Genomic DNA, 15,308 nt, shown 5'->3' on the forward strand with positions numbered 1-15,308 from the left:
TTCGCCCTGAGTTCCCTGTCTTCCTCCACCTCCTCCTTTTGTTTAAGAATCACTTCTCCCTCTTCCCTCAATGGAGGCTCCTGTTCTCCGTTGATACAGGAACACCGCTCTTCCTCTAGACTGAAGAGCCGATCCCACTCATCTTCCCTCAGCCAGTCACTCCGTTCTTCGTCACACACGGTGGGTTCACCCTGCCCGTTTTGTAACCTCCTGTTCATTACCAGCTGCCTATACTGCGCTATTACCTCTGCGCGTCTTGTGTGGCTGTCCATAAGGCGTTGGTAGTCGATCCTTATACTGCTGCAGCTGCTTCCCCTGTCAACACTATCATTCCATCGTGTAGATGGGGAAATTGACGGTCTCAACGCTGAGCTTTCACTTTGGTTCCTCTCACTGACTGACTTCCGAGTTGGCTTTGACATTGTTGGGTGCCGGAAGCTCCTTTCTCGCGTCAACTTAGAAATCCCTCCCTACCAATATATGAGCAATGACACGGATGGGGAAATAAAGAGTGTTGATTTGTTTGCATGACAACCCAAAGGTAGAAGGGGAGAGGCTTGATGAAATGAAAACCAACTGGAAAAGAAGGGAAGTGTCGCAATTCTCAAAGCATGAGCGCCTGTGTCACAGGCAGGATCTCTAACCCATAAAAACCAATCACGCCCCTGACCTCACCTGTCTGGCCATCTCACAGCCGTGAACAAAGATGCCTCCACTAGCCGACTCTGACGGCAGCTGAAATTATATCCGATATCTCCTCCGCTCTCATTCCCTACTGCGACACGGGTACGAAATCCAATATCTTTTCCTTCCACAAGAATAGCCGAAAATAATGACGACGAAGTTGGTGTGAGGATGCAGATAAGGAAGTACGTACTTGTGTGCGCGAAGAGTGGGTGGGAATAGAAGGAAAAAATGTAAAAATAATATGATAGATGCTACTATACTATGCTTCCCTTTAAATCTACACGATACTGGCTGCACAACAAGCAATTTCAAATCCCTAATACTGCACCAATATATAAACTAGCTCGGTATCATCTCCACTATTACAATCGACACCACTATCTCCTGGCAATATTACTACCTGCAGCGGCAAAGTCTACATCATAGAGATGAAAGCCCTCGTCTTGCTGTACCTTCCCCATAATTCGGTCCCAATCCCAGCCTAACATCGACGTGTGACTCCGCGAGTTCCTTTCTGCAGCGTACAACGCACCCTTAAGGTCATCGCTGAAGGCGGAACACCACTCCTTGAAGTGCACGTCCTCGTCCCTATCAAAAAACGCTAGAAAGTTTAGGATGGCCCATAAAAACACCATCCCGAACACTACAGTTGTAAAAAAGCGAAGGTGAGGTGCTACATCCATATCACCGAAGCGATCTGACGCCTCCCCCGCACTACCGTACATCGGGTGGTGACCTGTCCACCGGTGAAGCTTCGCATCGTCATACCACAGCACCTCGGGATGGGTCCAGTGGTCGTACACCTGCGCACCATCGGGGTGAAACATTGGGTTGGCGAGGGTGGCAGTTGACCATGGTGAGGCGTTGTTGCGCCGCAAGTAGTAAAAGCACGCGTTCTCTCGTAGGTATTTCTGTGTCTGACGCACCATCATGTCACACGTCGCAGGGTCAGTGACGTACCGATACATCTCAAAGCGACGACGAACGACTTTGTAGGCGAGATTGAATTTATGGGCGTTGAGCTGGACGAGCCACATTTGCAGTTCTTTAAGGGCCCAACGGTAAAGTCGACACACACGCTGCTTATGTGTGAGCCGCGGGTCATCAATGATGGGGTCCAGGTGACGCACACAACCGGTAAAATCGTAGATATACGCATCGGATTTACGCTCATATTTTGGGTTGTCAAGAATACGCCACCCTTCATAATTCTGCAGCAGTGGTTCGTGCAAGTGCCACTCGTGGTACTCCACCATACCAGCACTTAGCAACGGAAAGCAACGGCGCATCATGATGACAAAGAGGCTAACAGACCAATGTTACTTCCACCAATCCCCACACTGATCTTTTCCGCCCTTTACCCCGCCTTACCTCTCTCCGTTCGAACCGAATATGAGTTACACTTCCCTATTTCTTTGGATTTTACCCGTGCGATATCACCAACAACTACCGAGTATTGAGGCTACCTTGCAGAAAAAGGCAACAGAAAAAGGGGGGAAATTGCGGACGGAAGGAAGGAGTATCAAACCACGTTTCAACTCCACTTATGCACGGTGTGCTCACGAGCGGCGCTTACGGAGAATGCTGTGCATTTCTACCCACATCCACGCTTTTCATTCCCCTACTTAATTTGTAATCACCGCTAATGATGCTTCCGCTCCCCCAACAACTCAGTACGCACACATCCATTTGCATTCCCTCCGCGTCCTACTTTGCGAAAAAGGCATATATCATGTGGTAGCCTCACATTTAAAAAAAAACACTTGATCCACCACTGTATAAACAACATTTCCCCCCTCCTTTCTTAAAACACTTGCAGACAGAAGGAGGTGGTAACAGATACCTACATGTTGACCACCTACACAAGACTGTGTCCACGCAATCCACACAGGTAAAGAAAATGATGTAGATGGCCTCATGCACAAACACACAATGATGAAGGGCAATGGGCAATGGTGGCGGCAATAGCAAAAAAGGGGGCATTTCGAGCGATCGTTTACTAAGAAACTCTTTACCAACTTGATAAGTGCCGATACAACCACTGATATTATAGCACACGTGCTACTCTCACACAGTATGGTGCTTACTAAATGCATCCGTCGCCCACGGTGGTGAGCGCACACATGGACGCAGGCAGAGAGCCGAGTGGTAACTATGTGTGATACCCACAAATTGGCAATGGCACCGGGAAATACGATACCAACGGTGGAACGAACGATAAACAATCTTTACTAGTTTTGGCGTGCCCATTCCTTCTCCCTTCGTCTCGCTCCTTTACCAGAACTTCATCTCGTAGTAGTCTTGCCCAGTCGCCCGCTTCCAGTGCCGTTCCGCCCAGTGCCAGTCTACCACATCGAAATACTTGGAGAGGAACTGAGCCCTATCGTTCTCATAGTCCACGTAGTATGCATGCTCCCATACATCGACACACAACAACGGCACGTGATCAGCGTTCGTGAGCGGACACCCAGCGTTGCTATACGCGATAACATCAAAACAACACCCTCGTTTGTCATATACCCAATACACCCAACCACTTCCAAACAGCCCAAGCCCCGCGTCAGTAAACGTTTTTTGAAATGCCTCCACCGAACTGTACTGTTGCTCCACAGCAGCCTTAAGGTCCGGTGGGATGTTGCTTCCATACGGCTGTATGCATTTCCAGTAAAAACAGTGGTTATAGTGCTGCGCAGCACTATTGTACACTCCGGCAAGAGATTCATCCCCATGGCTGCGTACGATAATCTCATCGAGGTTCAGTCCATACAATGGTGTACCTTCAATCAGCTGGTTAAGCTTCTCCACGTAGCTACGGTGGTGACGACCGTAGTGCAGACGTATCTGGTAAGAAGAAAGTAGCGGAAGACATCCTTTGTACCACGGAAATTCTAGCGTTGGAAGGAAGAAAAAGCCTTGTGATTGAAGGTAATTCTCCGCTCTTCGAATGTACTCATCCACACGCCAGTAAGTATCGCGGTGCTTCTCTACGTAGTAATCGGGGGCCCGACCAGAGCGGTTGCGAAATTCATTGTATTGATCCATGTAATTGAAACGCCCAAGCACGATGTCGGCCTTCGGTGTGTGCATAGCTAAACCGCTGCGTAATGATGCTTGCAGCGCTGTGCCAAGGAACGGATCGCCCACCCCTCCCTTTACTAGCGATACCAACGGAATCGTGCCTGCGAATGAAGCCACGCGACGCATGGCTCGAAGGTATGAATGATGCTGGAAAATGAACTGAAGGGAGAGGCGACCAATAAATATTTACGTATGCGCCCCTTCAAGCTCTGATAAAGTTTTCCACAGTAGTTGTCACTCTACTACGCTCAAAAACAAAAAAAACTTTAAAAGAAAAAGAATAAAATCGAACAACACATTCCGGTGCAGTAACACACTGAGACACTGGTACCTTGTAATGACCGCGAAGCGTACACAAGCGCAGGGAGGAGCTTTTCTTATTCGCTATACTGTCGGTTAGTTATTAGGCCCTTTTAACTCAACTACTTTCGGGAGCGCCTCCCATTCGATGTTGCCGGGTGTACTCATACATAACGATAGATCCTGTCACGTGAACGTTGAGGGAGCGTATTAAACCGTACTGCGGAATCTCCACACAGACGTCGAGGACCGTGAGCAACTGCGCTGGTATACCATGCCCTTCAGCGCCAAGCACGATGACTGCCCGCTTCGGAAACTGGTACGATGACATCGGGACACTCCCCGCTGTCTGTTCGATTCCAACAAGCGTATATCCGTCCTGCCGCAGCGAGCTGAGGTAACCCGAGAGTGCCTTCACCTGGACAGCGCTCCAAGGCAGCCACAGGTCAGAGCTTCGGGCCGCCGCGACGAAGTGCGGATGCTCGAGCACAGCAGCATCTGACACAACAACCTTCTCAACAGCGAATACCTCCCCACAACGGAAAAGTCCCGCGACGTTCACAGGGTTCTGCAACAGAGATGCAATCACAATAACGGGTTGCCGTTCCGTTTTCAACGCACGTGGATGAAGTTCGTCATAAAGTTGACTACTCCACCACGGGGTTGCCTTGCGCTGGACATTTTCATAGCCAGTAACCGACGACATCCCTTCGGAGATGTGGGTATCAGCAGTGAGTACCGCAACCGCCTCTGGCGTGTAGTCCACACAAAACAACGCGGTGCTTTTCGTGTGAGGAATGTAAGGAAATTCTTTCAAGGGCTCTAGCACTCGCGAAGCTTCGAAGTGTTGCATGAGCACCTGAACTCGAATTTGATCTACAGGAGTAAGTACACCGGTTAGACAAGCTACCTCGCGGTCAATAAACCTCATTCGCTCAAACGCCACCGCGGGAATACTCACCAGAAGAATATTATTTCCTTCTCTCCGCTGAATGCAGAACAATTGCCGGGGAGTGCAGGCCTCTCGAACGTCAAAAAATAATTGTTCAGCGTGCTGGACACGAAACTTCACATGCTCCGGCGCATTGGCAACGTAGTCAAATATGCTCTCTTCATTAGCTGAAAACACGATCCCCCTAGCGACAGATGCTTCGCGGATGAAGTTAAGCCCTATATGACAAACCAGACGCAGCATGTGTTGATGAGATGTACTCTGCTGAAACAGACGATGCAGAAGCGTGTCCATCAAACCATCCACGGGTTCCACCTCTCCCCGGAGTTCTCGCAGTATAACGTGTGCTGAGATGAATACGTAGCTTCCAATCACTTGCGGCCGGAGCTGATAATTGGCCATTGCGTTATCTATGATCCAATATAACTGTGGCTGCCTCTGCAGCAGCTGCAGTGCGAAAAGTTCCATCAGCCGGCGGACACTACCCATATTTGTAAGTGTAAGGCACTTCATCACCACCACGTGCAGGAGGTCCCGCTGCACGGTAGGGCTTCGAACCATGGGCACTAGCGCACACAGTAGCTGCCAGAGACGCATGCGGGACCGATGTGCCTTCGAGTTTGGCATACAGGGCTCGTGATTTACAGCTGGATTACTGTTGTTCCACTCCAACAGCTGCAATGTGACATCTGCCGCCCACTCTTCCTTCTTAAAACAGCAGCACAAAATTGCTGAGATCGCCATAGCCCGCCCAACATATGATAGACGGACCGTTGGGGGATACTGCACACGTAGTGATTCGGGCCACGCCTTCAACATAAGGGGCTCCAAAGCAGCCACAAGAACCTCGGCACCCTCCTCTTCACGACTTGGATTGTGTAAGACAGCAACATGCAGCAAAAGCTCCTTCAGTCGCAACCAGTTGGACTCCGGATCGCGCAGCACCTCCGTCGACAAGGTTACCGCAGCTATGTATCCGGCACGTTCCGACTGTGCTTCATCAAGTAGCGTACGGTATATGTGCGTTTTGACCAATTCCTCCTCACACTCAACCCCACACCGGAGGGCGTCAAAGGCAAGAACAGTCATACGGCAGTGATCCCTCCCTCCTGCAACGCCCAGATGGCCAAACATGGCGTTAATTATAGAACGCCGGTCAATATTTACGCTGCTGTCACCTTTTGGGGAAGCCGGCGCAGACGCAACCCACGAAAGAATACCATAGATGCTAGTGAGGTTGCTTTCCCAGCACCGCTCTACCTGATCTAGACCGTATTCCTCCAGTTCGTGCACCAGCTCTGGCACCGCGCTCTGGTCCATGCAGCTGCAGAGTAAAAAAATCACGTCATAAACACACCCGTAGTACTGTGCAAGCACATTGGACCACGAGAGGTCTGTCAAAGAACAAGGTATATCGCAGGCAGAAAGTCGCAATGCCGGACAGCGCATGAGGGTACGAATGCAACGCGCGCGGTCATTGTTTGACAGGCACCTAAGAAAAGTCTTGTCCTCATCTCTTCGCTTGTCGTTTATGGAAATATTATCTCCAGTGCCAACAAGCCCGCAGAGCATTCCCTTCAACGCACGAGACGCGTTGCGCGCCAGAACTATGTGCGCAAAGTGTTGAGCGACTCTGCGCGACTCATCCTCCGGAACAATAGCGGGGAACCCCTCGGCAACCACGCTCAGAAGCTCCACAAAGTCACTTATGCGTTTACCACTCCTCAGTACCACGGAAGCTGATGAATGATCATATGACACGGCAATTTGTGATATGGTAACCACAGCAGCAACAACGGCATCCCATCGCGATGTGCTCTGAAGCGCCCACGCCTCGGCAGACAAATCACCCAGGGTCGTGACCTCCTTAATCGAGTGAAATGCCTGTCGGAGGGAACTAATCGCCAACCCACTAACAGCATCTTCCACATCAAGTATGACGGACAAGGGGAAATACCGTGTACAAGGTTGTGACCCGACCGAGTGGTGAAACTCGACAAAGGCAACCAACGCCACAAAAATGTCCTCAGCTTCACTATACGGTCTTCTGCCAAACGAAAGAACCATTTCGGCGAGTTCCCGCGCCACATCTGCGAGCACCTGTCTGTCTTCTCCCCCCATACTATCCAATGCACCTAAGAGAAACATCAACTGCTTGCCTTGTACTTCATCGGAGCCTTTTGTGCGGATGAAGTTCCGGATTTTATCGAGCACGTTGTCCACTTGCAGCAAATCACGTACAAATCTGTAGTTGGACCCCCCGACCCCAGCTTCCTGCGCCACGGACAGCAAGTGCTCATTCAGGTAATATGGGCTGATACATGTCCCAGCAACCCCCACGTGGGCTATCGTGTCCACAGTCATGAAACTGCTACCGGCGGAGGTCCCAAGGGGTCCGCACATACATAATAACTTCCAGAAGTTACTGCTCTTACGCACTGTTTTTGGATCCATCCGAGCAAACTGAAGAAGGACGTGAAAAGCGATGGCACTAAGTCGTACATCAATCCAGAATGGAACCTTCTCCTGTGCTGCATCCCTAAGCACAAGCATGAATTCCGTCAACACCACATCGTCGGTAATCATCTCTACCGTTGCACATCTGCTCACGTCATCAATTTCCAACGCGAGCGTGGTGACTACCCCGTGAAGGATCCGAAGGATCATTGTTGCTCCATGTACGCTGGGCTTTTCCACCACACAATGCAGCATACGTCGCATGGCCTCCTTGCGCTCAACCGCACCCTGCACGACGTCACAAAAGAGGAGTGCATAAAACTGCTCAAGCTGATCCACCAAAGGTCCAGCTGTTCCCACGAGCGGCGACACCTCCCTCCCCTCGAAGCCCTTAGGGCCAAAGAAAGATGTAAGGTGGGAGGCACGGTCAACCTCCGCGCACAGTCTCGTGTCAAGGGAAACTTCCAATACGCTGGTGAATAAAAATTTTCTGGGGAACAACTTTAGCAGTGGGGCGGATAGAGACCACAGGCGCATGAGCCCGATTTTGCGGAATGCCACATTTGGGTGAACCAACATTTTTAAAAAGAGTAGGGTCACCCACAGGGGGTGAATACCTCCCTTGAGCTGCAGGAGTAATATCTCATCCCCAGTTTCCCCAAAATCCGCCCACACGCTAGCGTCAGCTGTCACCTTTTCCACCAAAGAATCCAGTTTGGGAAGTATCGGTTGAATAATGTGCATTCCATAATCATTAGTTACCTCCAGAATAAGAAACAACATTTCCCACAGGTTGTTACTCACCGTTGGCACCCACACAAAGAGTGGATGGTATATTCTGCTGGCATCCCACTTCTCGCGCAACTCCTGGTCACGGGTCATTGCCACTATACGCTTGAGAAGATACTCAGCTCGCGACTGCATGTTCACGCGGTTCTCCACACTGCCACTGCCCGTACAGGCTCCATAAATTGCAGCGTGAATCGTGTCCCACAGATTTGTTGAGCATCGGTAGTCCCGCTGCCTGTCACCATCCACGCATGAAAACAAGCATTCAAACAATGCTGCAATTAGCACAACAGTGTCTATCTGACTGCCCGCATTACACGTTAGCAGTGAACAAATACGGGAATGACCATCTTCCAAGAGAGCCTTGTCACCTAACGACAGCAGCGGAATCAGCACGCGGCGACAAAGGTACGAGCCCTGTGCGGATTCTTCACGCATATAAGGGATCGCATTAAGCGCGTAATCGATCACCATGCTTCTGATCGTGATACCACGCTCCTCTTCGCTACGAATCTTTGCTTCATCGACCTCGTCATCGTTCATCCCCCTCGGGCCCCGCTTGCATCTCTCGTTCAGAGTGACCAGTGCAGTGGCAAACTGGGCCAATAGTTCGATAGCGCACTCCTTAGGTACCGTCAAATTGGTGTCAACCCCGCGAAGTGAATCCCCTGCCGCCACCAGTATTGCAATACTGCAACCCGAGAGGGTCACTTGTACAATGGAATAAAAAACGGCAGCAAGCACAGACTTTGGGTATGGTGGATGTGCCGTTAGGATGGACACCATCTCCACTTCCCACTTTGTAGTTTCTTCCGTACCACATCCACCGCCGCCAGAGGCGTCACAAAGGATCAGTGCACCACTGCAATATATATGCGCATCTGTACACATCTCCTTCTCGCTTTCGAGTAGTGCCAAAATCCGCAAAAACTGAAGCCGCCGCTCCCGGCCGCACATCGCCATCGCCAACTCCTTTGCTACGCCGAAGGCTTTGGAAGGATGAGGCTCATTTTCTCCCTTACAAAAGCAACGAACCAACGCAACGACAACATCCTCCACCTTCGCTTCCATTCGGAGATGGGAACCTAGTAACACACCACGGATACCCAAAAGTACGAAAGAAAAAAGAAGAGGATACAATAAATGAAACAGCAAAAACAAACAACAACAACACTTTTTCTTTAGATAGAAAACCAACAACAGGACCCGCAACAGTATCGTCAAAATCTTGTTTGCCTGCAGCCAAAAGGAGGGGAAAAAACGTTACTGCGAGTAAGAATTGAACTGACGAGACAGACAATAGAGAGAGCGACACAAAGTTCACGTTATAAGTAACAGCAGGGGTTACGAAAACATGAACAATATCACAAAAGAAATTAAACTAGAAAAAAGAAGCACATTCACGTATTTTGGAAGAGCGTTCATTAACCGGTATCACCGACGGCAGTAGTAATAATTACACAACACGTATATATATATGAAGTACAAAGGGTATCAAGAGAAGCACAGCAACAGCTACATGAAAGCGGACACACACAGCATAACCACTTCACTCTCTTCGGTCAGCAAACCAACAAAAACCATAACATGGGTAAGTCTTGGATTAGAAACCGAATTAATCCGGATACGAAAAAGGGGGTCCAAAAAGATAGAAGAGTGTGGCGATGTAGAGAAAAAGACAAAGTGAGTTGTGTGACTCACATGACAATAGGGAAAGCGGAAAACAGATCCGTATCCCCTCACCCAACTAATACAGCAGCTTCCCACTACTCAAATTAATGAAGGCGCTGACGCAATAAGGATGTGGATCTGAATTATACCTCAGTGGGTGGATGCAGCAACAAGTTGCTATGATGTCATGGCAAGAAAGTGCCTAACTACGGGGAGGTACACAAACAAAGTAAACACGGCAGCGCACATGGAGGCATTCCAAACAGTAATCCAAAACACAACATATATAGATCTTGTGGGAGGGGAATGTGCTATATATATATATATATATATACGTAACCACTAATATCAAATCGAGAAGAATTAGGAAAGAGGGAAACGTGAGCAACAAATAAACCATCTGTCAGAAAACGTAACGCATCAGTGTACACAAACACACACAACTCTGGGGTAGTAATGTGCCACACTCCAGAAAACAAGAATCAAACTGAAGCATTTGATCATCAGTTTCACCACACACGAAGGTAAGGGGATATATGAAACCAGATTCGCAGGGCTCCTCACAAGTACCACACTTCATCGCGCTGCCCAGTCAGACCACCAAACACCACGTGCGATGTGTGCAGACAAAAGGGAAGTTTGTGTTGGATGCAGGAAAAGGTATAGTGGCAAAGGGATTTAAAGGACAAAAAGAAGGGATAAAATAGAAAACACTATACAACACGTAATGCAACGTCTCAACCATAGGGATTAAACACCTAAAGGCTTACCCACCCACAACTCCAACCGCAGAAAATCCAATAATAATGGTGAGGAGGAGGGAAACAGCCTCTCTAAACAGCGTACCATAGAGACATTTGCGAAAAGGAAATATTATTAAGCAAAAAAGCGTAAAAAGGGAGGCGAGGCAAGGAATCACAAAATACTAACTTAATTACTACAGGCAGATAAATAAGGGTAAAAAAAAACAACTATTGCCGCTACTCAGTATCATAGTCAACAAAAGTTTTTTCGTTGTGCCTCTATAACGCGATAACTAATATTTTTAAAAAACCATAAATTAATTCGTAGAGATTTCCTCAAACTCTTACATTGCGATAAAGAGATTATCCTTTTTTTTTTTACAGATATTCATCATTGACGTTAAAAAAGTTGTAGATATGGCTATGCAGCGTCCGCGGGGGAGAGCGGCATCCAACAAACCATATAATGCAGTTTTCTTACTTCATCCACTAATATTACCAAGTTGCATCATTGATTCATAGGCCTCCCATCATCAGTGGCATTATGTGAGACATGCATTTTCAACCCCATATCGCTGTCGCAAATGCCTAAATTCACACAAGAAAGGGGATGAACGAGAAAAATAAAAAAAAACAAGAGGGAAAACAAAGAAGGAAAAGAAAAGAAAAGAGGGTATACTTCAATTAGGTCACGGGTTCTGACACATCCGCTACTTCTTAACCTCGTCGTAAATGGTTAATGCCGTACCAAACACAACAGCGAATACGCCGACAATGAGCAACTGGTATGTGACAGCGTAGTTGAACCACCCAACCTCTTTCAGAGAGAAGTTCCCCGCATACATGTAATACAGTGCTGGTAGAATAAAAGCAAGGAAGCCACCACAGAAACTTCCAAGAAAGTTGAAGACAACTTCAATACTGGGTAGCACAAGTCCCAGTACGAGAGCGAGGGTAGCCAAGACACCACTCACTACGAGGTTCTTCCAGCTGTCAACATCAGACGTCTTCCCCCATCCCAATACATAATAAATCGCATCACGAGATGGCTGGATGCAAATAGCGAACCCCCCACAAATCTTGATAGCGATGCCAACATACCCGATGGCCATCATCACATCATCTTGTGGTTTGTACAATTTGAGTACGGAGCCTTCTAGATCATTCCCGAAATCAAGATAACCGAAGATACCAGACAAGAAATACAGGAGACCAACCATCGACATCGCCACACTACTGTCGCGCGTCATTCGCCGTGGGGTGGGTCCCTTCATCTCTTCATACACCTCAAAACAATTCACCTGACATATGAAGGCAAATACAAACAGTGTGAAGCCATTCAGAATCCCCCATCCATCACCGACGAGTCGAATGTCCGATCCTATCCCGTCTTTCAAGCCATTCATCGCAGCGTGTACAATCATGCATATCACAAAGAAAACAATGAAGAAAACACCCACAGCAGAAGCATATCGAAGTGAGTTAATCTCCTTGGGAAGCGAGAGTGGTAACATGGCAACCAACCAAACTACACCAACAATAACGTTCTTTCCCATCGATGTCCTCAGGAATCCAGTTGTTGAAGGCTGATTCAAAAGTGGAGAGAGTAAGTCACCCACTGATATCACGTACCCAACGCAGGTTCCAAAGCAGAAAACAAACATCAAGAAAGCCGTAAAGTAGTCTGCACCGCGGCCAAGCAACCCACACGCCATCTCCTCATACGAACGGAATCCAGTTTTGTCCCTAGTGATCACGAGTATGCGGATAGAGTACACTGTGGTGAAGCAGATGTACACCAACATTAACGTGGCAATTATTATGCCAGAGTTGAGGAAACCAGAAGGCAGCATCACAATTCCAGCACCAAGGGTAGCACTCTCCAGGTTAAACACATTTGACGCCATTCCACCATATGGAACAATTCCCTTGATGGGGTCAAATACCGTGTTCAGGCAGCCCCTGTGCTCCCCGTCAGCAGCTGCTGTAGATTTATCGCTGTCTGGAGGTAATTCCAACACATTACCCTGAGACAAGCTTGGTATTAAGGTTGGGTGTTCGTCCTCGTTTATTATTGGCTCTGTTGCCCTGGGTGACATCTGCAGTTAACGTGAGTACTTAACTTTACAATATGCGCAGTAAGTGAGGAAAAGTAAGAAAATAAGAAAAAAAGAAAAGGAGTCAAACGCCCTGGCGTAACACAACAGTATATGACACAAACAATCAGGGAGGCGTAACCACAACATAAACACACAACACACAGATGCGAAAATGAGAGTAAGGACATAGAACTCAAACAGGAGCATTATCCACGCATCTTCACGCAACGCTTCCCACAACCTCAGTTATTGTCATCAAGTATATCCTTCGCAAGCCGCCACCCCCACGGGTTCTCTGCACACGGGTATGGTGGGGCGAGGAGGAGACCCTGCCGCTTCCGTTCCGCATCCTCCGCAACGTGACGAAGTGCCTGTTGTACCGCAGACACTCCCGTACCCCAAAATAGCAGTGGTTTGTTAGGTACACTCCATGCTTGACCTAGAAGTTCCGGTTGAAACGTGCGTCGCCGGCGCTCGAACGGGTTAGCAGCTTTCCGCTCATCATCTTCCCGCAATTCACGCCATGCTTGCACATCTGCCGCAGACACGTACGACATGTTTTCTGGTATTGGTAACAGCGGTGGTCGTTCCGCCTCTTCCATGTTTTGGAGCCACTCCATTTCCGTTTTCACATCGTTCTCAATTATACCCAGGATACGCATTGTCATCTTTTCCTTGCGTTGTTGGTGAAGGGCACGTAACTCCTCCGCAATACTTTGTTCGCCACCTTTGAGGGTCCTTATGATTCGATTAAGCATACGTGCTTTCGTTGCCGCCGCGCTCTGCACGCGGCGGTCCCGGATAACCCTAAGAGTTATTTCACGGATCTTTTCAAAGAGGGATGATGCCTCCGCATCGTCGTACACGTTAAACATTCCTGGTCCAACCTCACAATGATCTCCCTCGGTTTTGGCGGACTGGATGGCTGATCCCTCCCCCTCAGGAGGTGACGTCATGTTGCATTGGGCTGTTTTCTTTTCCATTATCTTTTCGTACAACTCCCGACATTGTGCTGCCTCCGGCATATTTTCCACGCCGTCAAATAGCTTGGCATTTTCCCTGACGCACCTAATCTGCCGCTCCATCTGCATATGTGCAAGATACCGGAGGCGCTTTTCGTGCAACGATTCCAGACGTTTATCTTTGGGATCCATAAACATCTTCTCAACTAGGTTGACCACCTTTTGCGTTTTTATGCGGGCGACCTCGGCTTCGGCTTCGCAAGCAAATGCATGACCTGTACCCGCAGTTTCTTTAATGTGCTTTACCGTCGATTCATCCCGTTGTTGGATTTGGAGTAGCTTTTGGTACTCTGGCGTGCTTTGCAGTGGGAGGAGCAATGCCCTTTCGTACCAGCGCTTGGCCCAATCCACGGGGTGTGCTCCCTCTTTAGATGAATAGTACTGGACAACGTCTAATGTGCTTAGCGTGGCGGCATCCATAGAGTATAGTTTGCGCAGACTTTCAATATACGCACTAAGATTCTCATCCTTTCCCGTGTGTTTGAAGCCACTGCCGAGTGTCAGCCGTGCAAAAACTTCGCAAAACTGTAGGAACTCCTCCTGGGCTTGCATCTCCGTCAGAACAGTTTCAGCGACGGCGATATCGAGGCCCACAGCGCGGTTAATAACGCGCTTAAGTCTCTCCATGCGCGACATCTTTCTGCTCCCACCCTTACGCCCCTTCACACCGCCCCTTTGCTGCGCCATCCTTCGAAGTCTTTCGATTTCTGCCAACTGATGATGCCGTTCCTCCAGTTTAACTTGCCGTAACCGCATCTCGGCATACTTGAACATATTGGCAAGGTGCTTCTGCGTTTCCAAATTGAGTTCCGCGGTGAGATTCGCCAGCATCCGTCTCTCAGCCTCCGTGCTGACACCTTCACGCTTTTTGTGAACGTAATCTGCAAACACTTGTTTCACGTGTGTCATCGCATTTTCCAGCCGGTGAACGTTTTCGGGATCGAAAAGGGAGGCATCAGCAGCATCGTATACGGCTTGCGACACACCGAGGGAGTACTGTGGATTCTTGAGGTGCACCGGCAAACCCAGTTTGACACGCTCGTACTCGTCTCGCACCGTTTTCCGTGGATCTAACTCAAAAACGTCAGCCATTGTGGTTTCGAAATACCTTCGGCGCTGCTGCTCTGTTGTTTCTGTGGGATGCTCCTGAAGCACTTTGTGCATGTACTTCGCAAAGGCATGCTTTTCGTCAACTGGCACACCTTCCCATTCGGCGTCCGTCATGTGCTTTGCGCGCTCCGCCACCTCGCAACCAACACGACGCGTTGCCTCCTTTGAACGCTCCCCCTTGCTCCGTGGTGCTCTCGCTGAAGGTGAGCCGCCAAGCTCGGCATACAGCGCCTGTCGCTCGAAGTTTTCGCCCTGAGCCTTCTGAGCGGCCACCATTCGACGAACTTTCGCACGTTGACTACGGGGATTTAGCAGCGAACTTCCAGGGGCTGGAACAAAGGCAGAGCGTCGGAAAAAAGGTATTGTGTGCCGCATATTAGTAGAATTCTAAAAAAAAAAA

General features: G+C 48.9%; 5 protein-coding genes across 5 annotated transcripts; all 5 read right to left on the reverse strand.

The window, feature by feature from the left end:
* Positions 1–1,064: 1,064 nt before the first annotated feature.
* On the reverse strand, positions 1,065–1,979 carry TEOVI_000177200 (NADH dehydrogenase subunit NI2M, putative; the record flags this gene model as incomplete). The annotated part of the gene is made up of 1 exon (XM_067224953.1): positions 1,065–1,979. One exon carries the CDS (start codon positions 1,977–1,979, stop codon positions 1,065–1,067), a length of 915 nt encoding a protein of 304 aa, XP_067081054.1.
* A 982-nt stretch (positions 1,980–2,961) lies between these two features.
* TEOVI_000177300 (superoxide dismutase, putative) lies at positions 2,962–3,891 on the reverse strand (the record flags this gene model as incomplete). Its single annotated transcript, XM_067224954.1, has 1 exon — positions 2,962–3,891. The coding sequence occupies one exon, from the start codon at positions 3,889–3,891 to the stop codon at positions 2,962–2,964; it is 930 nt and encodes a 309-aa protein (XP_067081055.1).
* Positions 3,892–4,183: 292 nt separating this feature from the next.
* Positions 4,184–9,334, reverse strand: TEOVI_000177400 (RNA methyltransferase, putative; the record flags this gene model as incomplete). The annotated part of the gene is made up of 1 exon (XM_067224955.1): positions 4,184–9,334. One exon carries the CDS (start codon positions 9,332–9,334, stop codon positions 4,184–4,186), a length of 5,151 nt encoding a protein of 1,716 aa, XP_067081056.1.
* Positions 9,335–11,387: 2,053 nt separating this feature from the next.
* On the reverse strand, positions 11,388–12,776 carry TEOVI_000177500 (L-Lysine transport protein, putative; the record flags this gene model as incomplete). Its single annotated transcript, XM_067224956.1, has 1 exon — positions 11,388–12,776. The coding sequence occupies one exon, from the start codon at positions 12,774–12,776 to the stop codon at positions 11,388–11,390; it is 1,389 nt and encodes a 462-aa protein (XP_067081057.1).
* A 242-nt stretch (positions 12,777–13,018) lies between these two features.
* Positions 13,019–15,283, reverse strand: TEOVI_000177600 (kinteoplast poly(A) polymerase complex 1 subunit; the record flags this gene model as incomplete). The annotated part of the gene is made up of 1 exon (XM_067224957.1): positions 13,019–15,283. The coding sequence occupies one exon, from the start codon at positions 15,281–15,283 to the stop codon at positions 13,019–13,021; it is 2,265 nt and encodes a 754-aa protein (XP_067081058.1).
* Positions 15,284–15,308: the final 25 nt, after the last annotated feature.

Source organism: Trypanosoma equiperdum (assembly GCF_001457755.1).
Source record: "Trypanosoma equiperdum strain OVI genome assembly, contig: ctg_419, whole genome shotgun sequence".
Taxonomy (NCBI): Eukaryota; Euglenozoa; class Kinetoplastea; order Trypanosomatida; family Trypanosomatidae; genus Trypanosoma; species Trypanosoma equiperdum.